This window comes from Rhodnius prolixus, unplaced genomic scaffold (genome assembly GCF_049639745.1).
Source record: "Rhodnius prolixus isolate KJV_2025 unplaced genomic scaffold, Rpr scaffold_4, whole genome shotgun sequence".
NCBI classification, from domain to species: domain Eukaryota; kingdom Metazoa; phylum Arthropoda; class Insecta; order Hemiptera; family Reduviidae; genus Rhodnius; species Rhodnius prolixus.
In genome coordinates, this window is record NW_027411614.1 from 30,085,102 (window position 1) to 30,111,718 (window position 26,617).

The following is a 26,617-nucleotide window of genomic DNA, read 5'->3' on the forward strand; positions in this document are numbered from 1 at the left end:
TTCCAACTCTCATATCATGTCACATCTATCATAAATATTGTGCAGGTATGAGATCCATACAATGAACAGCAGTTAAAAGAGAGCTTAAGTTCACCACTCAGTTTGAACTTGCTCTTACGAAACGTACTGAAAAAATGTTTAAAAGTAACAGACAAAAAATTAAAAGAAAATTATGATTAAATATACTTTATGAGGAAGCATTTTCGAAAAAAATCAAGCAAGAATTTTTATTGTAAAAGTCGTAACTGAAGGTTACGGTTACTAAACAAGCAAATTCTTTTACTTTCGCTCCGAGAAACTTGAGATAAAGTTTTAATGAAAATTAAAAAAATAAAAAGACACTCTTATATATTATTAATTAACCTTACAATCATGATCACATTTTTATCTTAATTACTAAAAAGTGTATACATACATTTTTAATAATCTTTATAATATATATAATATTTTCCAAAAAAGAAAAAACAAAAAACAAACAAAAGTGAAAGAATGAACTAGATATAAACGCTTCATCAAATAGTAAAAGTAAAATTAATTTAATACAATCGTAAACTATAAACAATATTTATTTTCTTAAAAAATGAAAGTGCTCCCTAATAGGAAATGTATTCTTAATGTGCTTATATGATATTATTCATTTATTTTTAATCTAAAAATAAATGGAACTGAAAACATTATTCAATTATTAAGAGCACTTTTAACTAGAAATAGTTTTAAAATGCCCATATTAAAGTACGGAATTTAGTAACAAGCAGACTTGGCATACGGAATTCTTAAAAGCTGCTTGAGGGCAAAGAAGGCAATCATTGTATATATTCCTATAACTCAACCAAATTAGAAAGAATTAAATTGTTTCATTACTTTTTTTTTAGGCAATTGAAAAACAATGCAGTCTTCAGCAATTTACATAGATAGATAACCTCTTGCTTGTGTTCTTCTGCGACCATACAAGTAAGCAATTAATACGACAACCACCAATACTGTTAGGGCACATCCAACTACGATTGGAACAATGTCAGGTGTGTCTGGAGGGCAAGCAGATACTGTGAAAAAAAAAAAAAAAACGGCGCATGAGTACTTCTTATAATTTATCAATATTAACAATTATAATATTTTTATTGCTTGAATAAAATGAACGGGATAAATGAGCTCATTAGTAATTATAACTTTTTTGGAAAAAGTAACCAAAAATTACTACAAGAAAAAAATTGTTAACGTAGGTGTGATTGATTAGTGACAACATCTAAGGTAATTGGTGCCCGGAGCTATTTTCAGTGCACTGCCGGTTTCCGAACAGTGTTCTCTCGGTATGACAGCACTGTCCATCACTGGACAGTAAACTGTAAGAAGTTCCTAGGATGAGAAAATCTAAGGGCCAGCAGTTGGATTCGAACCCGGAACATCCGTGTGGGAATCCAACACGTTACCCGCATAGCTAATCCCACCTCTCTTTGTTCTCATTATTCCTTAAAAATGAAACAGGCAATTTTGATAAATTCTTAAGAAATCATAAGACTGCAAAAGAAACGCACTACTTAATAGCATGCCTGATCTTCAGGGAAAGATAAAGTTTTTTTATTCTACACTTGATTTTACCGAATTGTAGACAATAACATATCTTAGTCAAATCTGCGCGTAAGCGGATGGTACTTGCCAGGTGGCAAGAAACATCGGCTCTTTCAAATATTAAAAGCCGAGAGCGACAAAATAGGGCTGACTATAATAGAAAACTGAAAAAATAGGAAATAAGGTGAATGAAAGTAAAGTGTGCTGAGATTCAGAGTATGTAGTGTACTAGTCGTTAAAAGTAATTTTGTAGTTCTTCAGATAGTTGTCCGGTTAGCAAGTAAAGGAGTCTTTTTTGTGGGTGTAACTGTCTCTATTTGCAGAGGAAGTTTGTAAGGTCTATAGGAGAAAGTTCTATGGTGGTGTGTGCTCTGTTGTATTGCACTTGTTAATTTACGTTGTCGTCAAACTGTTCTGCCGTCTTAATTGGTTCATTCAAGCTTATCAAGATATCGGCTGTCGGTGTTGATGGATTTAAAGACTGAGACGGCGATTGGACTTACATGATTTAAAATTTCGACTTCGTTTTCAGAATCACCGACAGCTGCTAAGGAATGTACAAAACTACACTGCCTAGAAAAGCTTAAAATAACTTGAGTTATTAATTTCAACTGAGAGAAATAATTTATAGAAGAGAGTAGTGATTATCAATATAAAGTACTTTTAACCTTTGTTCCATTAGTGAATATAAAAGGTTGCGAATAGGAAATGTATAATTAGATACATCTTATATTTTCTAGTGTTACTTACCATTCGAAAAAGAGGTAGTATTGTCTTTCCTGAAAGCTGCTAACTCAATGTTAGAAAAAGAAAATTCAATGGTCTTAGTGTTATTAGTAAGCTTCAAAGGATCGGAGTATGAGCAAGAGTAGGAATGGTTTAATGCCGTTTCAAACATAGTTATATTTCCATCACTTTGTTGTACAGTGACATTCTCTGAAACCAATAAATTAAGTTTTATTACTTCTTCTGATTTTAATTTATACAGAAAACTATATAAATTCAATATTAATCTTGAATCCAATATCAATTCTTATTATTATCCTGACCTGTATTAATGTCGATTGACACTGTATCAAGACGATACTTATCTAGCGTTTTATTTGCCTTAAAAAGGAATGTCAACTGATTTTTGTCCCAAGTAAGTACCATAGATTGTTCGCCTGCTCCACAATTTCCTGTTGCTTGAGCTGTTTTTGGTACTTCCATTGAAATATCCTTAGAATGCTTAAAAAATACAGAGAAAAAAAGATTATATATAAGATTTTATGTACATGTATACAATTGTCGTTACGAAGGAAATTATCTGGACTAATAGTTACTGTTTCGAGGTCAGGCCAAATATCACTCAACATTTATCTTTCATGACATTACCTACCCTACATTTCAGTGCAATAAAATTATGCATAAGTAAAAAATCACATAAGTAATTTAATTGTCAGAAACCTTCTCCATCTGTTTCCAATATTTAAATTTTTATAAACATAGATTTAAGGAAAATAATTGTCGAGAAACATTTAAATTACCTTCTGTGACTGTTAACTAAAAATAAGAATTTTGCTAATGAACAATGTTAAAAAACAATTGAACTAAAACTTATAAAACAAAAAAAAATCTTGTAATAATGTTTATAAAAATAATATGTGATACACAATCTCTTAAGAAATAAAATTCAGCTTCAATTAACTATTATTCTTTTATCTATTATACTACTTGCTTCTTTTATTAAAATGTAAATCCAGAATATAATGTTTTAGACCATTCAATATTTTCAAAGACACAAATTAACCATGCCAAAAGTTCAGTTAATTTATATTTAAATTTGAACAGTAATAATAGAACTTGAAAAGTTGGAAAATAACTAACAATAGTATTAGTAATACCGAATAGAATTGTTTTGCTGACAATAACGCTTAAGGTTATTGGCGCCAATAACCTTAGATGTTGACGCGCCTTAGACCATAAAAAAATAAATAAATAAATAAAAAATAACGCTTAAGTACCAGTTATTATTCGAAACTAGAAAGAGTTCATCATTAGAGAAAGAATTCCAATAATTAAATATGTTAAAAGTCGGTATCATGAAGTCAATTTGTGATGAACGAGTGACTTTCTATCAGGCATGACATAATTATGCTATCAATATAAATACGAATAAGAAATACACATAGAATCATTGGGAAGAATCATATACCACAAAGCAGCAAACGCAAACAAAATACAGGTAGTAGTTTCCTCTTTTCCGATTCTGCTGCATTAAAAACTGAACAATCCAAAAAATTCTGCTTTGAAAGACCCTCTTTCTGCATTAATTGTAACCTATTCAATATGCATAGGTTTTGGAAATATTAGGGGAGGGGGCCAGATGCGACGATCTCACTAAGCAATAGGGAGGGTGATTTCTGCCTCAACAAGACAAGTTTCTTATAGAACCCTGAAAGAATAGTAGAGAGCTAGAGATATAAATGAAGTTAAAACTAAGATCAAAATATGCCATTTGCAAGGTGAGTAGGAAGAAAGCTTATCCAGCCTCTTCAGACTCAAGTGCCAATTACGGAATTGTGTTCCAATTCAGAAAATGAAAACTAACTTAAATTTGGTCAAAGTAAGATGACTGTCAAATAGAAAGCATTCCAGCAGAGAGATATTTTACGAAAAGCTCAGGGGTCAGGGACTAAAATTGAAAGAAAGTTATGAAGGCGCACGAAGCTAAGGTCAACCACCGAAGAATGGGCGTGAAATGATGACAAAGAAAGATATCGAGATTTAGCTCTATATCTTTTGTGATATTGATGTTCTTCAAGATCATCAACTAATTCGTTGTAAATGGCATAGGATGGATGGATTGTCCTGATTTTTCAAAAAGATGTGCGGGCCCCTTAAAGTATCAAAAATACAAAAAATTCTGAAGCTTTCAAAAACCCCTAAGAAATTATAGGACTTTTTTTACATTTTGAGACATTACCAAAAGGTTACTAATTACAGCTTCATGGGAGACTTCTCTCCTGAGCATCCGCCTATTTCCAACTACCCCGGTCGTCTCACTGGCTTCTAACAAATCTAATCAGTCCCATCTTTCTATCGGACATGAGTTATGACTTGGTTACAAGGCCAAATTTACAGTTCCATCGAAAATTAACAAAAGGTGAGTGTGAAAAACACTGGTTTCCCAGTTTTTTTACTTCAAATTGAATTTTGTATTTTTTAAAAGCAAAAGGAGTGGACATAGTTTTACTTTCCTGTAGATAACAAGAATTAAAATAACTTACCGCATCGAGTTTGAGATCCACTTTTATTTTCATTTTCGCAATAATACATACTGTACCATTTTGACTGACCATCCAACGATCAGTTTGAGGAATAGAAGTGGTTGACGAAACAATAGGTACAGCAGTAGTGCTAGGAACGGTGGTTACATTAGGGGCTGTAGGAGTTGTAGTAATTGGAGGAGCCACAGTAGAAGTTGTAGTAATTGGAGGAGCCACAGTAGAAGTTGTAGTAATTGGAGGAGCCACAGAGGATGGATTTAAACTAGTAGAACCAGTAGTCGGCTTTATAGTTGTCACTGCATTGTCAGCGGTAAGATTTTCCACTTGACTGTTACTGTCTAAAGGTTCTTCACCTGTTTCTGAAAAAATAAAATAATTTTTTTCCATCGTTTTTTAAGTTATTTAAGAAGACTTTTTAAACATTTCAATGCGATTAAATAGGCTAAACACATATAAATTTTTGTGCATAATAAAGATTGTCTACAAAAGTCCTCCAACATTAAGCGAATTTAATTCCATCACTCAATAACAGTAGGGACAAACACGTAAAAAATTAGTCATTATACGTATATATGTATTGAAATGAATCTCTCACTTATCAGCACTTGTGGCTTCAACTATCTTTTATCTCGTGTCCTCAACATCCTTTAATTGCATCATATGTTAATAGTTTCGGAAAATAGGCATTGCCTGTATTGTAATAAATTATTGGTCAGGAAATGTTTCAAAACAATTAGTTTTCATTTATTGTTAGTATTTAAAAAAAAAAAATTAAAAGATCATAGTTCTATTAATCAGAAGTACAATAAATGTAGTGTTATTTCAGGGGGAAAATGTAAACTACAAAAAAGAGAATTATATAAAATGAAAAAATCGATTAAATTTATTTTTTAGAAATTTTTTCTGAGAAATCGGTAGTTTCAAAAAGCCTCTTACTCAATCTTATTTTATATATGTTCAATGCAGAGTCACTATTTTCTAATCAGCTGACCACTAAAATAATAAGATTACAACAAATTTGTGTAACTCTTAATTACTTACTTTTTCCTAAAACAATAACTGCATGAAGTATAAGAAATATGTACTTCGGCATTAACATTTTTGAAAGTACTAAATTTACACAGAAATAACGAATAACTATTGACACCGATCTAGACACGAGTGCTCTACGAAGTACCACAACCAACAACCAGCGAAAAACAAATCAAGGACGGATTATCGTAAAACCACTGCCTTTGTGATTTTGAAAAAAAGCCTTAGTCATATCTTGAATGATTTAAATGTTAGAATGAAGATAACAAAAATATAGTTATAAAATAATTTTTGTTAAGCAAATAAATCGAGTTTTTTAAACAAAATTAACGAGAGCTGCAAGTGTCCATTTTTGATATCTAACCATGAGTCACTAATACAAAATACATGTAGAAGTCCTAACACCTTAAAATATAGTTCATAACTAACTTGCCATGAAATAATCTTAATCCACAGTCTTAATAGTTTTCTAACTTTTTAACAATATGTGAATCTTGAAGTTTTAAAAAAGCTTTTTATTCGCGTTTACATGGTGACTGGATCAATAAAAGGCTCGCGAAGATGATAAGACTCTCAATCATGTCAGCAGACTGAATTCTATAAAGGAGACTTTATAATTCTTGGCTAAAAGTTATGTGGGAATTATATAGATCCATATTCAAATCCGTAATTCTGATCATCCGTTATAGCATGGTGGCTTCCCATTCTCTCAGGCTCGTTTCAACTTTTCATCCGTCTTTCAAAAATTGTTTGCGTGGAATCGCGGGTTAAGAATTTTTAAAATATTAGTTATAAAAATAATTGTCTTCTAAGGAAGCTGACGGAGTGTATTGGTTGCAATAGGGCCATGTAAAAGGACTTTTTTTCGCGATGACAAAAACAAATTTATTTAAGGATGTGAAGCTTTGAAAACAGAAATGCCTTGTCGAACGAGTTACCCAGCCCAGAATTTAAGGAGGCCCATATGTTGTAATAAAACAGGATATGTAACAAACATATATGTTTATATGTAACAAACATATAAACAAGTTCAAAACAGGAGCTAAGCGGCAAATCTTAGTTACATAAATTGAATTATGTAACGGATACCAACTGTGAATTCCGCTGAATCTGAATAACTATGTAAAATCCCATTGTTCAGATTTTGCCTTTGATATAGCCTACTGGAAGTCCAAGAACTTATATGGAAAGTCCTCCAACGATAGAGTCCAATACATGAATTTAGGTTGACGGTATCCATGTTCATAACTGCAATTCAGGACCTGCTCATTAGCACACGATTTTAAAAGCAGTATATTATATAATTGATGAATCTGGTATGAACAAGGACAGATGCCACCGTTGCATTTTAAAAAGCTGGATGCACAGGATTTGTAAAACTTTTTCCGGTTGAATATATCAATCACATTGTCTTTAGATTGATTTATACGAGGTAATCTTGAACCCTGAAATTCCACCGTGCGCTAAAATCGAAAGTACTATTGCGATAGATTTGCTGACTAAACAGAGCAACCAGTCATAACAGACCAGAAATTGTTCGGGAAGACTAGTAGATATTATACGAGCAAATGTATCAAGTCGCAAGCCCCTGTACACTGAACATTTCATCCACAACAGCCAAAAAAGTTCAAAGTACGCCGAATTTTCTGAGGAAATCATTAGTTTTATAAATATATATACTCGTAGAATACAAAGGTGCTCTCTCATAGTTATTTAAAATATAGGTATAATCCCAAAAGAATTACATTCCAAGTTCTACAACCGAATTATTGTTCAAACAATCGGAACTTTCACCCTCCCTGTTCCTCTCAATGCAAAAGCGTTCATTCTGGAAACATGTTGCATTGCCAGTTATGATTGAAGTACGATAAAAAAAAATAGCAAGGCTATAATAATAAAATTAGATAACCGTGTTTCTTTATAATTTATTTGAAGCTAAGTGGAAAAAGAAAAAAGTATTAATAATATATTCAACAATATATTATTAATAATAATAATTTCCATTAACGATAAACCTGAATTTCTATATTTAATTATTTATATTTCAGAATTTTTTCCTGTACAGCTTTTCATTATTGTTAAATATACTCTGTAAATTACAGAAAAGGTAGAACTCTGAATTTTTATAATACAATAGAAAGAAGATCACTTTAGATCCTGAATATATATAAATAATAACATAACAATAATTGAAATATAATCACATACATAACATAAATACATAAATTTTTTAAAAAATAAAAAATTAATATTTTATCTTTTTCCTTATTAAAAATATGTTAAACTGGATTTTTTAAATCATATTTATCTTTTATAATAGTTCAAAATTTAAATTAAATATATAATAAACAGCAGCTGGTCGTGACTGGAGCGATTCATTTAAAACTGTCGTTACCATGTTTATATTTAATGAATATATATATATTTTTTTTCATAAATATATATATTTATAGTATTGTGATTATTACTGACACGAAATTTATATTATTAAGATATTCTATTAAATATAATGTGTCCTCTTATTCACCCAAATAAAAAGCCTACTAAAGAATGAAATATTTCGAACATAAGCTTAATAAGAATATATTTTATATATATATATTTATTTATATATATTATTTAAATATACGTTATAAATATATTTCTTTGACATATTTGTACACAAACTATAGTTTATCAATCAAATAGTCTAAAAATGTTCGTACAATGGAATCAAAACTAAATCCAAGTTTTTTTAAATTATTTAATCTTAATTTTTGGTTATTAAAAAAAAAAAAGTGAGAAATTTGTGTTTCCCAGCAAGAACAAATATAAAATTTAACAAAGCATATTACAGAATATAATATACACATAAAAATGAATTTAATGGAAACAGGTGGATAAATACAAGGTCACTTGAAAAAAACACCAAATTTTTTTTCTTGTGATAACAAATGAAAGAAGAAGGAGGCTTTGTACACAGTATAAAATTGGAATGAATTCGATTGAATTTTGATTTTTTTTCTCTTTCGCACTTATTTAAAAAATGTTTGCAAAAAGGGTACAAATTTAAAAACAAAAAAGGTGTTTTTTCATATTTTTCTGTTTAAATATAGGTGAGACCTGTTTATATATTATGGAATAGTACAGAGAAGATGAGAATAGTGCCCAAAAATCACCAATTGTCCATTGGCACTTCCCTCTTTTATTAGATGCAGGTTCCAACTACCATGCATATTGTCCACCTTAAAAAAGAAACAAATAAAAAAGCAATTTATGAAAAGCTTTAATATTTTATTTGGCTGAATATTTAGTTTTGAGATAACAATGTTTTTATGTAAGTAAAAAATTATATTATTCGAGAGGGAACTGTACTAGCTTCCACTTCTTCTGGCATTTGGAGTTCCTGTGGTAATTGTTGACTAACTAATGGAATAACATTAGAATATGATATACCAACCTCACAGAACACAAACCGTGTATGTAAAAGCAAAGTGAATAGTTGCGTTTCTCATAAAAATACCAAAAATCAACTTTAGCGCTATCCAGCACACTAGATACTTCAATAATTTGTAAACGACAACATTTATGTTAATACAGGAAATCTGAAGGTATAGGTAGTAATATTTTAGGAGCGATTTTAGCTTTACTTGACTGCATCTAAACTTTTGGTAAACCCATAATATATCTGTTGGCAATTATTTCATAAAATTTAGAAGCCAAAATTGTGTACAATTATGAATTGTTTATTTTTTCAGCCGCCATCTATTAATATAATATGACATTTTTACTTATCGTTGTTACTATCTTTTTTTTATTGAGACAAAGTGCTTTTGAAACTCAATGATACATTCAATCTCTTGAAGTTATTACTTTTTTTTTTTTCTTTTATCAGTTTACATTATAAGCCAAATTTATTACTTATTTCATTAATTAAGATATAAATATATCTAGACAAGATTAAATTGCAGAACATAAGCAATTCAAGAGAACGAGTAATACCAAAAGGTTTAAAATAACTCTTCTTAAAGAAATAAGAAAAATTAAAGTCGAAAATTTGGTTGGTTATGTAGTATTAGAAAATATCGTTTATTTCATCATCTATCGATTTAGCGTGCAATTTTTTCATAATTGTTTCGGATTTTCATCCATCAACAGAGGATGATTTATCAGTTCGGTGTGTATACCTTTTTATTGTTCAGATTTTTTTTTTTTTTTAACTTTAAACCTGTTCTGACATATTACTGCCTTTATTATTTATAGCGTACACTCTTACGTTCAATAATTCTAATTCTTGTAACTCATAGCTGTTTGAAAGGATAGTTTTTCTGCAAAATATAGTTCTCTTGCTATATGTTTAAGAAAATAAACTTAAGAGAAGTGGCAAATATGCTTGATGTATAATGGCGAAACCTTAGTATCGAAGCGAAATAAAAATCTAAACGGAATTCGAAGTTTGATCTTCCAGACATTTTTAAGATATTTTGTATCCGCAGGCACTAGTTTCCTGTCCCTCGAAAAAAGTATTCCCTTGAAAACTAAATTTTGGAGATACGATGTAAACGCATTATTACTTCCTCTTTTTCAAGCAGCAAGAGAAGGTAAATATTTAATTTATTAAATAAAAAAAGTTTTAATTTATGGTAACTTTTAAACCTGTTTGTAAATGAATTACCTTTTTTTTTATGAAAGTGACTATGTAAGTAGGAAGTGATCACTTGCAGCAAGAAGCGGGAGCTTTGGTTGTAGCTTCAGATTCCACTAGCCTACGCCCCTGCCCACTTGTGTTTCCAGTATTCTGGTCACTTTTGGGCAATTTTTTTGCTGAGAAAAATAATTTAATTAATGTAAATAGGTTATATGATTTCTAATAATACACACACCAAATATTATATATATATAAAAATAATCATACCGATTGCAAGAAATATATCATTTACGTTCATCGCAGTTTTCGCTGAAGTTTCCATAAAAAGCAGACCATTTTCTTCGGCATAAGCCTGTGCCTCTTCTAATTCTACACTTCTTTTATTGGCTAGATCAGCTTTATTACCCGCCAATGCTATAACAATATTCGGAGAAGCTTGCCTTTGTAATTCTTTTACCCACGTCTTTGCACGACCGAAAGTATCCTATAAATGAAACATGACAATTATTAAATTTGCTAAAGAAAATTATTTAATAAAATAAAAAAACTGTGATAAAATATAATTATGAAAATTCCATTATTATTATGATTTAAGACGCATCAATACATGAGGTTATTGGCGCCCGGAGCTTTTTTCGGTGCACTCCTGGCCTGCGGAGTGTTCTCTCGTTACAGACAACCTATCCATCACCGGGCTGTGAGCTGATAGAAGCTCCTAGGATAGAAAATCTAAGAACCAGCAGCTGGATTCAAACCCAGGACCTCCGCGTGCGAATCCAATAAGCTAACCGCATAGCTAATCCCTTCCCTAACAGATGTTTGTAATTTTACCTTTAAGTAGGGTTTTTTTTTTTAGATTTTCTATTAATTTCCATAATTTTTAGTGTAAAAAATTACATTAATGGTTTAATATTTCGACAAATTTCAGAGAAGAATAACTTCCATATGCGTTGGAAAAACCTGTTCCACACGCACTCTAAAAGTAAAAAAACAATTGATGGCCTAAATAGCAAAAAGCTTATTAACCTTAAAATAAAATCCTTTGGACCACTTTTCTATTCAAAAAAAGTTGATGAAAAAGTTACAGGAAGATGTTTGTTTGAAAGATACACTCTGTTGCTTGTTAGTAAATCATAAAAATTATTTGAAATAGCTTAAATTTCATTCAGACATGCCAATCTCATATTGAGAGACTTGTATCCACAGCGCTGGCAGTTATTTATACTTTCAGGTAGCTGCGAAACCTGAAATTTTACAACAATCTTGCCAAACGCATCCTCTATCACGCTCTTATAAGAATAATGCTGAAATGTAGGCTACAAAAACCGAATAAACAATAGAAAAGAAGTAGGCGCCTTCTATCAAAAAAACTGTAAAAACAATTTATATACATGAATTATAAACATATATTATAGAAACGATAATGTTTAATAGTTGTCAAAATCATAAGTACGTAATATCTGGAAAATAACTGTTTTTTTTCCTTTGAAGTCTAATTTTCTTTTTCCCCTTCATGGACTTCAAGCAAATTCACCTACTTGAACTAACGAGCCAGTAGCAAAAAAAAAAAAAAAAGTATATTACATCTGGCCATTTAACCAGATGTAATATACTACGACCAAAGTAAAAACGTAATATGATGCCTTTACCTTTTGGCTTTATGTCCTACTACCAAATTAGGTGTCATGAGCAGAGGCGATTAGCAAACAAACTTTACTATGAACTTCTCATATGAACATTAAATAAAATCCAAGGCCTAGTTCGGAAATAGAACTTAGTACCATAATATGTAACTTAGCTTTATGGGTTACGCTTCTAACTGCTCGGCTATCGGCTATTACTAGGACCTAAATAAATCAATTCATGAGACCACTCGTTCTTTCACCTTCAAGTAATGAAACTACTTATTCTACTTTTCTAGAAAAGTTCTAGAAAGAGCGATAGGAGTTGGTTGTGAGAGCTCGGCACTCAGCGTAACCTACCATAGCAATTTCCATGAGATACTGCCGAATAAGAAACTTCCTAATTAAAAGAAACTGGAGGATTCTGGATAAGATATATTACTTTCTAATACCTTGTCACTAAGAACCCCAGGAAAGGCAGAGAGCTAGAAGTTTGGAATAAATATTTCCAGATGCAACACATCTCCACATCTCACCTACCACGGATAGAGAGAGGTACGTTATTGGAGAATAACGTTATGAAACAGTCGAATAGTCAAATCGAAAAAAAAAAAAAAAAAGTCATGCCTAATTCTATTTCCGCATTTCAGCAATATAAATGTTTAAATGTTCTACTGCTATAAAATTTTTAAAAAGAAAAAATATGAAAAATCGCGGAACACCTTTTATTTAATAAGCAGTGTCCCTCTAGCGTGCAGTGGATAGCTTTTCCAAGAACAGTAAGAGTTGTAAGGTAACATCAATTCATTTTCTCTGATTAATTAAAAATAAATGACGTTATTATATTGTGTGTTCACTTAACCGTATGAGAGCAGCGATCTGCTTTCATAACCTTAACAATGAAATTAAAAAGAAACAAAAAGCTTGGAAAACCTTACAATGAAAGACGGTTACAAAGAAAAGTCACCTACCGAAGTTATGCTTTCTTTTTTTTGCTGGCGCTCGTGACTAAGGTGAAAAAAGAAAAGAAGGGTACATTGGGAGATTGGTCAGCTTTGTGAGGAAAAAGTTCAACAGCAATGGAGGAAGCTTAAACAAATTAAGGTTTCAAAATGAAGTTGTACCTTGTTCTTTCTTCTATGAATTACACACTTTTTATAAGACAATTCTTTTTACATTTTCAACACATTTCGTAAGTAACTGCGCATTAATACCTATAGAAAATCTGGAATATAACCAACACTATTTCGGCATAGTTCTATTAAGAAATCATTTAACAAATAAGTTGTAAATTTGTAGAAAGTTGTTATCAATTAATATTGAAGAGATTAAAACATAACTTCTATAAGCCAGAGCAAATCTGAATGAAGATAAATGTAATCTTATTCATGTCATACTTTAAATTATAAAAATAATTTCATGCGACACATTCAGAAAGATTATCTAAAATTAAAGTATCAATTGTCTATGTAATTTACTTTGAACAGATTCTTTAAGTAAAAGAAAATGTACATGTAATTAGTTTTGAACATGTGATTAGGTTATATTTATTTTATTCTCACAGTAAAAAAACTAATTCGTGTCGCTAATAATCAAATATTTAAATTTGCAACCTTAGAGAAGGTAGTAATCCAGGACAATTAAACAAAACAATTTTGACAAAGAATTACACATTTTATAGAAATCACAAAATAACCCACCTGATTTGTAATATCATATACGACGATGGCTGCCTGAGCACCTCTGTAGTACATTGGTGCTAAGCTATGATATCTTTCTTGACCAGCAGTATCCCATATCTCAAACTTTACCGTTGTATCGTCCAAGCAAACAGTTTGTGTTAAAAAAGCAGCTAAAACAAGTCACAACTGAATTATTAAAAACTATTAATTTGAAAATAAACGGAAATAATTTATTACATAAGGAGAGAGCATATTTGCACAAATTTGTAATTTGACATGAGTAAAAGATAAAGAAGAAAACAAATATTACTGAAATTTTATAAAAACATGGCAAAAAAAACTTTTGATGATTTTCCACACCTATTCCGTACCACTATTTAATCCTCCAAACTTTATCGTTGATATTGCAATTTCTAGAAAAATAGTAATTTCTAAAGGTTTTTCAAAAATTAACAGTTAACAATAACAGAAGTTGTTTTATTTCCTGGCCTTGAATGAAAATAAAGGTATTCATTTAATAAAGAATTTTCAGAAAGAAAAATCACTAAAGCATGTATGATAAATGAAATTAAACTAATATCGCTCGCAAACTTTTATTCTTGAATCGTGCATGAATTACAGTAATAAAAAGCATTTTGAAAACGTGGAACATAAACAATAATAAATACATACAAACTAATAAAAAGATTAATTTATGTTTTAGTAAAAATATAATTTCTTTTGCTTCAAGGTAATATGTAATACTTGCACTAAGGAAGTCAGAATATTTCAAAATCTTATATTTCACATACCCCCTATGGTGCTCTCTTGGTATTCGTGAAACTGTCCTTTCACAAACCTCAGTACTAAACTAGATTTTCCAACAGCAGATTCGCCTAATAAAACTAATTTGAACTGACATATTTTTGCTTGGGCCGTTCCATTCGGGCGCTGAGGCCCACTTCTATTAGCCATATCGGAACCCTGTAAGATATAACAATGAACTAAAATCAACTAAAATATATAGATAATTGTCTAAGAAAGTGAGATAATAACATACATGATAATTATTTAACGTAAATGTCTAAATGTCATTAAATTATTGCAACCTTGAATTTTGTCTATTAGTCACAATTAAATGAACCGTCATAGTAAAAGTAATTTCTACTTTACTTAGATTAACCATTAACAGATACTATGTACAGTGATGAGTTTTTTTCTAAGAAACACAAGTTTAAACAACAGCTGACTTTTCCAACATAGTGTCCTGCCCAACATTCTGACAGTTATAGAAGGTAAACTAGCAAAATTAAAGGAGGCAACTGTAATTTTTTGCAAAAACACTTGAGGTGAAACTGATTTATTTCAACAATAGCCTTCATCAGATATCCTCATTTTTTTCACAGGCATTACGAGTTAGTGACACCTAATCGTCTAAGTTCATCTGAGAACATGAAATGAAAGGAGAGAAAGTTTTCAACACTAAATAATATGTATATGTTTAAGGAAAACTTACGTGATTTGCCAAAGTGAGTAGTAATAGTAATAACGAGTGTTATTAATGTTTGTTAAGCAAGTACAAGTACATAGACAATGGAACTGTAGGGCTCAACAATGCGATCGCAGCGCTCCACCCTTACTTCTCAATAATTTAATATTAAATTATATCAAATGCATTTAAGTCTTTTTGCGTTTAAGTCTTTAGTTTTTGTACCTCATTTCGTACTTAGAAAAAAGTTAACTAATATAATGATATTTTCATAAATTATATAGCAGCATAATTTTTACAACTCATTGCTGAATTCAATCTAATAAGCTATGGAAAAATGCGGGTTTTTTGATTGCAAATTATTTAGTTTCTATAGCAGTAATTCCTAGTGAAAGCTTCCAATTATTTTATTTCACATTATATAATTTTTATTTATTACAGCTTTGTGTTTGTTCTTAATAAGAGATAAATGAATTTAGAAGAAAATGAAGATATTGGTTCTTTGTGTATTTCTGATGAATTCTATCATTGATAGTTACAAGTTATAACGATATATATTTGCATTCTACAAATTTGTTTCTTGAATAAAGATAAATGGCATATGCAGGAAAATTTAAGGATAGAAACCCTTATCAAAGAGCGGTACATATCTTTAATAAACTTCTCGTTATCTTGTTTACCACTTTATGTTCACTAGTGAAATATGTTATTTTATTCATTTCTTTATGCACATTCACTAATTGCTGTTCATCAGGCAGGGACTTCAAGACACAAACCGACAGAAAATGTGGCAAATTGCTTGAAATATGTAACTTTAGCGGAAGAAGTAGACGCAGTTGTTGGCACGCTACCAAAATTCCTTAAAAATGAATATCCTCCAGAAGTACCCAAAGCAGATTTATATTGTGGGTATTATACTAAGGTAAATTCCTTCAATGATTTAAATAAATATTGGAATCATACAATCAAAAATCTCAGCAAAATTCTGGCACCATTTTGTAAGCTAACATCTATTTGCTACATTTATGAATTTTGTGAAAACGTGTTGAACAATTCAATTGAGAGAAAGTAAAAAAAAATGAATCGTCTTTTCAGGGTATTATCTGCATAACGCTTATAAATTGTTGTACAGACGTTTCAAAATTAGAAGTTAATTTTTTTTTCTAGTGTACTATCATACAATATCACATAGAACTGTTAGAAATGAAAGTACATATGATCACAGCCACTATTTTTATGAGAAAAAAATTCTATGCTAAGTACCAGTAAAGTGTGAATCAATTTGGCTGTTTAACAAATTAATTGTATTGATTAGGTTGGGCGTACCAAAAAAGATAATTATTGGAATGAGCGGAGCTTTCCAAACTTAACTAATCTTAACCTACTGAAAATTATCACATCTTCTGAAGAAAAGGAAAAATGTTGGAATGAACTTGGTTTAAACGATAATTGAGCTTGGATTGCTGAGATTTGCATTTTTGTTAAGGGTGGATTGTAATGTTCAAACAACAATAAGTTACAAAGATTATATTTTAATTTACTGCGACATTAAATATTAGCTTTGACAAACTATATCAAGTTTATGCATTTACTTAAGGTATAATTTAATTTACATTATAAGTTCAATAAGTAGTATGAATACTGCTCCCAACAGACGGACTTTTGCCTCTCCTCTTATGAGGCCGCTGTTACTTTAGTGATTCGCTCTCTTACTGTCTTTTGGTAACCTTACTGGCATGTTCGGCCCAATCAACGAAATTTTACAGGATTTCGGTTTTTTGCCTGTATATAATTCTGCCTTTCCTCTCTCAGAGCGTTGAGTAATTTTCTAGAAGTCCTTGCCAATATTGCGGATTTCTAGAAACAAAGAGAGCTATCGAGCAGGTCGATCGACTAGCCAATGTTTCAGAAAATGTATCACAGTTTCAGTTAATTGAATAGTTATTAAATTTGTTTATTTCTTTACATTTTCCAGATTCATGTAATATCTCAGGAATTTACATATCATAGAAGCTTTTGGGGGAAAAAAAACAGTACACGAATAGTAAATTTTAAAAGTTAAAAATGTTGAAGCCCTTTTTTAAATGTTGGTTATTTGAGTTAAGTTCAATTTTGGGTATTTATTTACTTGAAAAAGAGATTATTTTAGTTTTGTCTTATTTACCGTTATACATCCGCAACACCTACTCTATTGCACTGACCATGAAACATGCTCTCTTGCATTTAAGCAATACATATCCTGAAATGGAGAGGCTAATTCTATTTGAAAAATCTGACTAACGTTAATTGTAGGTTAGATCATTGATATCTCCTCCAAAGAAGTCATTTGTACAAGGGCTATTGCACTGATCATGAAACATGCACTCTTGCATTTTAGCAATACATATCCTGGAACGGAGAGGCTAATTCTATTTGAAAAGTCTGACTAACGTTAATTGTAGGTTAGATCGTTAATATCTCCTCCAAAGAAGTCGTTTGTACAAGGGCTAGAGAGTGAACTATTAGAAACAGCTTATGGTTCATACTGGACCAGAGAACTTGGAAGCTTACCAGATCAAGTTCCAGGCCTTCCGTTTGGAATGAGTCCTACAGAAACAATATTTGGTAGGAAGACCGCTAAAGGTAAGTGAATTTTACTGTAAATTTTTAATAAGTAATAGTTTGGCTCTAATGAACTCAGGAGTCGATGCGCCGTAAAAAATAAAAATAAAAGTAATAGTGCTAATAAAATTGGTTAGTTGGGAACATAATTTTAAAATATAATTATATTAAAATTTAATTTTGCGTTATAAATCAATTAATGATCCTGGAACCTAATATTTATAAAAAAAAATTTGGAAGCAGTGAGTTACGCTAATATAATATACAAATAAAATTATTGTAGCTATATCACAAAATGTCTACATTTTGGGGGGAAATAAATAATTGCTCTAACTAATTGTAATTCTTTTGTGGAAACACGTTTCAAAAAATTGATAATTAATTAAAATATACAAATTAGTTTAGGATATAACATTTATAAATATGTATTCAAGTAACTTGAAGTTTTGAATGTATAAAACGTATATTAAAGTATAATTAAAATTGTATTAACGTAGATTTTACAGTTTAAGCAATTTAGCAATTCTCCATAACTTTAAAATTCCTTAGATTGCATCAACATCAAGAGTATAAAAAGAAGTAGTAGTGTAAAGAAATGCCAACTTTGCCTGTTGGACTTTACGACCAAATTAGGTGTCTTGGTTGAAGGCGACTGGCAAACTTTACAGTTCAATTCTTACAGTAACCATTAAATAAAATCCAAGGCTCAGACCGGTACTCGAACGCTTGTACCACAATTCTTATTAGCTTCGGGGGCTGACGTCTAACCGCTCGGCTACTGTGGCGCCTAAAATATGGTAGGCCGTCCTCGGAGGTTCTTCAATACGGACATACGGAGACAACCTCGACAGAGGTGAAGCAATTCACTAGCACATGGTCATTTTCCAAAAATCAGTTTAATCTTCTGGTGTATCTATGGTGACCGTACGAATGAAGCTGATAAGAACAGATACTATACGTTGATCTTAGCCAAAAGCCTATGTTTACTTTTTTCCAGAAATATTTGAATAAGAGCACTTCTGGTAAGTGACTTGGGTAGGTTTCGTTCTAAAGTGCGAAATTTCTGTGTAATTTACAATACTGTGTCATTTATACTAATAGTTAATTATTATCGGTATAAACAAATAAATATCTGTTATTTAATTTTTTTTTTTTTTTTTAAATGATATTCTGAGAAAAGTTTTGGGTGGGTGTTCCCACTTAAATGTCATATCGGTGTGTATTGAGATAAAAGAAAGTCCTTGATGGTTTCCACATAGATTTTTTTATCTACATTGCATTGTTCACAGACGAATCAGTTCGAGAATTATTAAATCCTCAAAGTTCTGCAGGTGAAATAAATTTAATTGCTGAATTGGGTCATGAACTTTATCGAAAATCTCACAACAGTTTCTTTCCAGGAGAACAAAAAGTTTACAAGTAATTAATACTTTTAGCCTTACTACTACTTTCAGTGTTTTTATTTTATTTTTGGCTGAATTTAATCCTTATAAGAATTTCATAATATATAAGAAGTCTAGAAGATAAGGTGGGTTGATTGATAACCTAGTAAACAACTCAGTTCTGAGCGGAGAGCTCGGCATTGTCTTCCTTTTCTGTTTATGGATGTCCAAAACTAATCTGAATCTATTTACTATGACTAACTATCCTGAATGCGTTTCTTTAATGTATATAAATTCTGTTACTCATGTACACACTGTATGTATATGTTTTGGTCGTAAGATAATTTTAATGAATTACTACAATCTTCACACATAGTTCGGACCTATCTTCCCCATATCAACTTAAAAATATATCAGAATGAATAAATATATCAAATTGTACATTTTATAATTTGATTTGAAGCCAATAAATATAATATAATCAGAATGAATTGGCTTTAAGAGGTCGTTTATAATATAATTTTGGGCAGTTAATTCCACAATTACTTATTCAGTATATGTGAATGTAGAACAGTAAATCTTTAATTATGTTTACCTCTAATGGAATATCTGCTTAAGTTTTCCATTCAAAATTCTGTTTCTACTAAATGAAAAACTGCTTTGTAACTTTTTGCCCAAAGTTTCTTCCTCAGTCAGAGTTCAACTGCAGGCCTACTTCTATACCAAACGATTTAGTCAAACCGATAGAAAAATTTGTTTATTGTCAGATTTCTTTTTAGTTATAACAATGTTTTAAAAACATTATCAATTTCAGTCCGGCATAAAAAAAAAGCTGAAGATCACAGATAACTAACTGGCCCTGATAGTGAAATTTGATTTTACTATATTGTTTGATTGTGTCAGCCAGGATTTGCTTATTTAAAATCTGAAAAATATTTCAATCGTGTAATTAGATGGATTCAAAAGTATCTTACTAATTGCAAACATACAGTGGTTTCTTCAGATAAATCTCTAGTTTTCCGTTGCTTTCCTCCAAGTTCCTCTTTATCGTCTCTTAAACTCTCTCTTTTGAATTTATATATTTGAGTATTGTTTTTATTACCTTTACTCGGATGGTTTTCTGATTTATTTATATTTTGTTCCTGTTCAGTGAGATCAAGCAGTTTTCCAGCTTAACCGTGCCTATTCATGAGTTGTTAAACATCACTTATTCTGAATATAATCAAGTACAAATTCATTATTTTTTGACAAACTTTATACAATCTTATTAATATTTCCACTCTTTTAAGAAATAACCCTGATATCGGGATGTATTTCCATTATCTGTCCATGAGCCGTTAGTTTACTCCCTAATCTTTTGATTATTGTTGTGTTGTTTATGCTGTTTATCTTGTTCATACTTTTTCCACCCTTAGCTTAGCCTACGCAAAATCTTTCTTCTGAGTTTTATCTGTCTGAGCCGTACTTTCACACTTTTTGCTAATGAAAATAAAGTTTAGCTAGTTATTCTTGGAATTGTGTTCATCAAGATATTCAGAATTTTAACCATTTTTCCAGAACTGCCAGAATCTGGCTTTCTACGGTTATTTCCACTATTGATTTCGCATGTATGATGTTTTTTCTGATAGTTATCAGAAGTTTATATTCCTCAAAGTCTCTCTTCTTTTTCTCCTTTGCTGGAATTTCAGCCTAAGTAAGATCTCAGCTTTTCTGCTTCTCTTCTTCATTTCTGTAAATCCTGAATACCAAGTCTTCATCTATTCCATTTTATTTCAGTATATGTGAATGTAAATTAGTTCATCTTATTTACTTTGTAGCTATCCAACATTAAGTACTCTCAAAAAAACAGTACATGGAATGCGCTCATATGCTGACCCAGATGGTAAGTTAGTACCAAGAGCTTTAACTTGGAAAGATCTAGGTGATTTCACTGTTGGGCCACAAAAATTCGCACGATATAAACAGCGCAATACAGTTAAGGTTGGGGAAGCCGCAGATAGGTACCAAAACTACATAATTAATGCGGGTAAAAATTGTATTTAATTTATTTATGAAAATATTTTACTATAGAAATAAATATTCATCGAAATTAAATGAAGTGCATGGATTTGGAGAAAGAAAACATACAGATGAATCAAGTGTGGAGCGATCACTCAGATTTTGTGACTTAAGTCAAGAGAAGAAAATAATACATGACTCTCTTACATATATTAATGGATTACGAAGAAATATACGTAAACAAGATCCTCCGTTTTCATTTGTAGACTTTACTGCTGCTTTTAGGACTGCTGATATTGTAAGTTAAATTTTAATGTATTAGGCAATCGAACAAACAGGACAGTCAAAATTTGCTCTCAATGTGATAGTGCTACCTACGCACTTCTTTCCCAGTTGATAGTAATTTCCATTTACCTGCTAGGTTTTGTAGCAGGTAAGTCATACAACAAAAGTGCGACTTCATTTGTTATTTGTAGATTCTTCATGCATCAAGATCTTTTTGGTTCCTTTTTTAAAGATCTTTACTAATTCTTTCCTCTACAGTTCGGTCTGTGTTATCATTTTCTATCTGACTGAGCGTTAACTGTTGGCGTTGTCCGAGGGCATTCTTTTGCAATTTTTCTAAAACCCACATTTATACGTTCTGAATTCTTGTAGGTATTCCGATTAAAAAAAAAAACAACGAGTCCAATAAACAACCAATTATAAAAAACTTTAGGTAAAAGCAATAAATACTGCAATTAATATTTTTAATTCGATAAGAACAGTTCAGTTGAAACCGTTTTTGAGTAACGGCATGACAGCCGTTTGGGAATTGATCATTTACAGATTTTCGGTAATAAAGTTTGAGTTTATATTCCTCATCAAAATTTCTTGGGATAAAAAGAAGAGAATGAATTTTCTTATGCTTTGAGAGAATAACAAGGATTTTTATACAATTTATTAAGAAGAAGGGAGAGTAGTACTAATGTTCTTTTTGTTGAACATCAGCCAAATAAAATTCAAGTACAAATAATGAATTTCCAGCTTCGCTTTATTTATCAGAAGATCTCAATAATGAGAATTCTCATTATTAAACAAATTAAACATGAATTTTTGCTTCCATAGAGGAAGAAAAATGTTAAGTAATTAAAAATATTAGGCAATTCTGTTTGCGAAGTAACTTCAACAAGATTCACAGATAATTCAGGTCAGAACAGGTGTTGGTCGTTGAACCACTATTTCTTTCGTTATATAGATCCTGAGAGACCCTAACAGCAAAGGGCTTAGAATATCCTCTCAAAAAAATAATCGGTGAAATTAGTTCTTAGGCTATAAGATTTTGACCAAGGGAAACAAAGAAATGATGCCCTTAGAAGCTCTAGTATTTTTTATAACTATGTATATTACATTTTTTTATTATTAATAATAATCACGACGTTGAAAACGCAGGTTCTCTCACCTAATTCGCAAGCTACACATTAACTTTATTTAATTGTAAATGATCAACCCATTAAAACAGGTCTCCTTTCAATCAATTTTTTAAAGTAGAACTTAATTTCAACTCAGTTTCTTACTGTCATTTTGTTTTTATTTTATTTATTTTAATGTATTTCAAGCTGAATTGCTTTACTTTTTTTCCAACTGTTATTAAAAGATATACTTGTCAAGTATTTTAGCATTAAAGATATTTAAGGTATACCTAAAAGCTGTGATTTATTTGTTTTCTGAATATTTTAGGATAAATGTAAATGCGTGCCCTTAGACAAATTTTACAAAGTTAGCGAAGAAGAAGGACTTCATTTGGACCACGAATTAATAGAACCTCTTCTCAAAAAAACTGGTTTATTGCATGGACAAAATAATCTAGTAAACTATTATGGCTTCGTGAATTTAATTGATACAACCCATCCATTACCAAATTTGGGAAAAATTCAAGGTTGGAATGAAATATGTCTTATAGAGATTTTTTTCAAATTTTCTCATTTTCTTCTTCTTTTTCTTTAACCCTTGAAACGGTTAGCGTGTAGAAACAATGATCGGTAGTGAAGTCTCAGAAAAAAAGAACGGAAAAATTCACATTTCGAATATAGTAGCCGGTAAAAAATCACAAAATAAAAAATAAATAAACATTTTGGCTGTGTAAGTAAATATCGGACAAATTATTTGAAGTGCAAACACATTTTATTTCAGAACCATATCCCATTAATCAAGAATTACCTTGAGAATGATTTTGCTGGGTAAAAATGTTAAAATATATAAAAGTAAAAATTAGCACATTTTCAATGAGCGAACGATAATAGGGTCACATGTTAGTTACCAATAGACGCATAGCCAAGACTATATATTATCCAGTTTTTTAGTTCTTGATTTTTTCTGATCACTTTTTTTACCTAGATTCAAAGAGGTAGCCTCAATTTAGTTTGGTCCTATCAAGAGCTTTAAATTGATGTTCTAGCACCACCGTCTGGCGGTTGATTACATCTGAAGCCTATCCTTCTTTATATTGCGCTCGTAAAGTAACGAAATTCGGGGTAATTTTACAACCAGATTCTTGGGTGAATCGCAGCGGTTTCCAAGACATGTGAATGCACCAAGCATAGAAGTGACAGACTTGCCTTAAAATGCTATAAACATCTACAGTTACGATTCTATTGTTGCTACATAAAGACCTTAAGGGCTCATTTCGCACCCTTTTACAGGATATCAACAACAGAAAGTGAGGGGGGGTTCAAAAGACTTCCTTTGAGTTAGACGCGAATCCATTTTATATCTTGTTTTGGAATGCTGGCCGGCTAGATTTACTTCCCAGACCTACGTGCGCAGGAATTAATGAAAGACCTATTTGTGTATCCTGTATTTCTGTAGTGACTGGTGCTAAACCGTGGACAATTATAAGCACTCTAGGATATAAGACAATCTTTTAAATCTGACTATTTTATTCTACTTTATACTAATTGCAAAGCGGCGAGTGGCCAAGGACGGCTTTTTCCCATCGCCATCATTCCTGAAAAAACATAGGGATACGTCGACATTATCATGCAATAGTATATCCTGATTTTATATTATACCTATAAACCACTCTGTCTTTTAAGGAAACCTGAAAATAAAATCAAACTTATGAAGAAACAACCTCTAAATCTCGTAAAATTATTAAGCCCACATTAAAAGAATTTATATATAAAATAATAAAATATAATTATATAATTGTTTATCTTTTATGAAACTTTTTTGTTTCGTCAAGATTTACCAGAGGAGTTGACTCAACTGGAATCTACTTATCATTCCTTACATTTACAAAATTTAGCCAAAAAAGAAGAAACTGGTGAGTTCTGTTCTAACTTAATTCAGTATTTTAAAACACTAAATTAACACTTAATTAAATTAACTAAAACTATACGGAAAAACAGTTTTATTGATCGTCCAAAACTGCATGAAAAAGCGTACACTTGAAATACATTCAATTTTGACAGTTTTAAAAAATAATTATGTTCGGGACATCTTTCAGATAAAATACCTCCAGCCGGAATACCAGCAAACGAACTGAGATATAGCTGCAATTATTTGAAACAGGCAGGATTAACTAAAGCAAATTTAAATGACTTTCCTACCGCTACAACAGTGGAACAATGTCTTAGCCCTGGATTATTTCCTAGTCTCAATGTCAGTCATAGAGATTTTTTTCAGGTAATTTTAATTTGATTTTATGTTTAGATAAAACAAATAATCTCGTTCTAAGTTCAAACAACTCAGTTTTTCAATTTTTAATAAAGTTTTAATTGACAATTTCATTTAATACTTGTGATTTTATGACTGAAACCTTGAAAATACAATTTTCTTGTAAAAACGATTGAAACAGGACTCTAAAGTCAACACCCAGAACTTCGATGACCACGAACTTTACCCGTGAAGTTTAGAGCACAAAACTTAATGCGGACAGTTGAAGATTTCGGTTAACACAAATTTCTCTTTTTATAGCGAGACTAAATAAAATTTAGAAAACCGCCTTTTATCAGTAACGATATTTAGTGAAGGTAATATTTATTTGTTTCTAGCCAAGAAGTAAAGAATATGTAAGAAATTTATATGAAAGAATAGATGTGAAATTTTCTGATCAAATGTTCGAAAAGTTGTGGGCAGAAGCTAGAAGGAGAGATGGTGATAGAGTTTGCTTAGAAACATTCCGAAATATTCTTGACGAAATTACTGCCACGAGATTTACACTTGGAGCAGAATATTAAGAAAAAATAAAAATAAATAATAATAATAATTATTTCTATAAGTACATTTTTGTCATCATAAAAGTTTATTGGATAAGTACATATGTATGTATATCACTAATGTTAAAAAAAATATGACTATATTTATGACTATAACATAATAATTTATCCATTAAGTTTAAAACTAAAATGTCCTTTGCAACAAACAAATATTTCACTATTGCACGGAGTAGACATTTGAATATGAGTGATGATAATTTAATTGCTAATTATTATAGCGCCTTAAATCATTTTAAAAAAAATTAATCTAAATTATAAAAAATAATAATTTCAGTTGTTAAACTTTTGTTTTGTTTTTTTAATTCAAGTAGATAATATATTTTTTGTTTTTTACATATGTATGTCTTTAAAATTGTTGAATTTATATTACCTATTATAAAAGAAAAGAAAAGAAAAGTCTTATGTAAATATGTACATATATCTATTACACATTAGTTCAATTCATTATACTTTATTTTAATAGGATGTATATTTAATTTGGATAGGATGCACATCCAATTTTATTTATGTATCTCTCTAGTAAATATGTCACAAATGACCCTCCGTTTGTATCAGGCTTTAGCCTTAATAACTAATAAATAAAATAAACTTCTAAAGAAATAAATTACATAAGGACACGAAACAATAATTTAGAAGAAATAACTACGAATGAAAATTAATCATTTAAAAATAGGCTGCTGAAGATGGCCCAGAAAGGTCGAAACATAAGCAAAAATGAGTAATAATAAAAAGTTAATGTGTCCAGTACTAAAATTACCCCAAGATTTTTAATTGTTGTACTATTGGAATTTTAACCTTCAACCTTAAAGCTTTTGAGCGAGAAAGATTTGAAAGTTCTCATAAACTGGACTCATTCTTATTGTACCTCACTAGCTATTAATGAAGAATGAATTGAGTACAACATATAAAGTGAATTAGTGCAAATCAAAGGCGAATAAAGGGACATAATAGTACTTTTAGTCGGGATAGGTACAGATTCCACATTTACAGGGATAATACAAAAATAAAAGAAAAAGGAAGTAAAATAATAGTCTTGCAAGCCTCGACCAATAATTTTCAATCCAGCTTAATCTGTGGCTTATGATTCAATTAATGAGTTTATGATTCAATT

General features: G+C 30.6%; 3 protein-coding genes across 4 annotated transcripts; 1 reads left to right on the plus strand and 2 right to left on the minus strand.

Annotated features, from left to right (window-relative positions):
• Nucleotides 1-331: 331 nt before the first annotated feature.
• Nucleotides 332-6,041, minus strand: LOC141455934 (lysosome-associated membrane glycoprotein 1-like). The gene is made up of 5 exons (XM_074131441.1): nt 5,877-6,041; nt 4,836-5,194; nt 2,616-2,793; nt 2,317-2,502; nt 332-1,043 (listed from the first exon to the last, which is right to left on the minus strand). Exons 1-5 carry the CDS (start codon nt 5,932-5,934, stop codon nt 904-906), a joined length of 921 nt encoding a protein of 306 aa, XP_073987542.1. The 5' UTR covers nt 5,935-6,041; the 3' UTR covers nt 332-903.
• Nucleotides 6,042-7,778: 1,737 nt separating this feature from the next.
• On the minus strand, nt 7,779-15,451 carry Rab5 (RAS oncogene family member Rab5). Of its 2 annotated transcripts, none has more exons than XM_074131447.1 (6): nt 15,294-15,451; nt 14,590-14,761; nt 13,817-13,968; nt 10,762-10,978; nt 10,522-10,670; nt 7,779-9,091 (listed from the first exon to the last, which is right to left on the minus strand). In XM_074131447.1, the coding sequence occupies exons 2-5, from the start codon at nt 14,750-14,752 to the stop codon at nt 10,561-10,563; spliced, it is 642 nt and encodes a 213-aa protein (XP_073987548.1). In that variant the 5' UTR covers nt 14,753-14,761; nt 15,294-15,451; the 3' UTR covers nt 7,779-9,091; nt 10,522-10,560. The 2 variants fall into 2 exon arrangements, with proteins under 2 accessions (XP_073987548.1, XP_073987549.1); XM_074131448.1 differs by lacking the exon at nt 15,294-15,451 and adding an exon at nt 14,838-14,978.
• On the plus strand, nt 14,940-25,843 carry LOC141455927 (EF-hand domain-containing family member B-like). Its single transcript, XM_074131429.1, has 12 exons — nt 14,940-15,072; nt 15,184-15,306; nt 15,708-15,908; nt 16,021-16,188; nt 17,708-17,888; nt 19,157-19,286; nt 21,067-21,249; nt 21,320-21,545; nt 22,967-23,165; nt 24,471-24,551; nt 24,735-24,913; nt 25,282-25,843. The coding sequence occupies exons 3-12, from the start codon at nt 15,861-15,863 to the stop codon at nt 25,465-25,467; spliced, it is 1,581 nt and encodes a 526-aa protein (XP_073987530.1). The 5' UTR covers nt 14,940-15,072; nt 15,184-15,306; nt 15,708-15,860; the 3' UTR covers nt 25,468-25,843.
• The last annotated feature ends 774 nt before the right edge of the window (nt 25,844-26,617 follow it).

Excerpts from the sequence above, each read along its gene's own strand:
- LOC141455927 (XM_074131429.1), top strand. The coding sequence starts at position 15,861 with ATGGCATATGCAGGAAAATTTAAGGATAGAAACCCTTATCAAAGAGCG. Across the intron at positions 21,250-21,319 it reads GTTGGGGAAGCCGCAGATAG|AAATAAATATTCATCGAAAT; the intron begins GTACCAAAACTA and ends ATTTTACTATAG. Across the intron at positions 24,552-24,734 it reads AGCCAAAAAAGAAGAAACTG|ATAAAATACCTCCAGCCGGA; the intron begins GTGAGTTCTGTT and ends GACATCTTTCAG.
- LOC141455934 (XM_074131441.1), bottom strand. The coding sequence starts at position 5,934 with ATGTTAATGCCGAAGTACATATTTCTTATACTTCATGCAGTTATTGTT. Across the intron at positions 2,794-4,835 it reads TGGATCTCAAACTCGATGCG|CATTCTAAGGATATTTCAAT; the intron begins GTAAGTTATTTT and ends GTATTTTTTAAG. Across the intron at positions 2,503-2,615 it reads GTCAATCGACATTAATACAG|AGAATGTCACTGTACAACAA; the intron begins GTCAGGATAATA and ends TATTGGTTTCAG.
- Rab5 (XM_074131447.1), bottom strand. The coding sequence starts at position 14,752 with ATGGCTAATAGAAGTGGGCCTCAGCGCCCGAATGGAACGGCCCAAGCA. Across the intron at positions 13,969-14,589 it reads CCAAGAGAGCACCATAGGGG|CTGCTTTTTTAACACAAACT; the intron begins GTATGTGAAATA and ends GACTTGTTTTAG. Across the intron at positions 10,979-13,816 it reads TATATGATATTACAAATCAG|GATACTTTCGGTCGTGCAAA; the intron begins GTGGGTTATTTT and ends TTTCATTTATAG.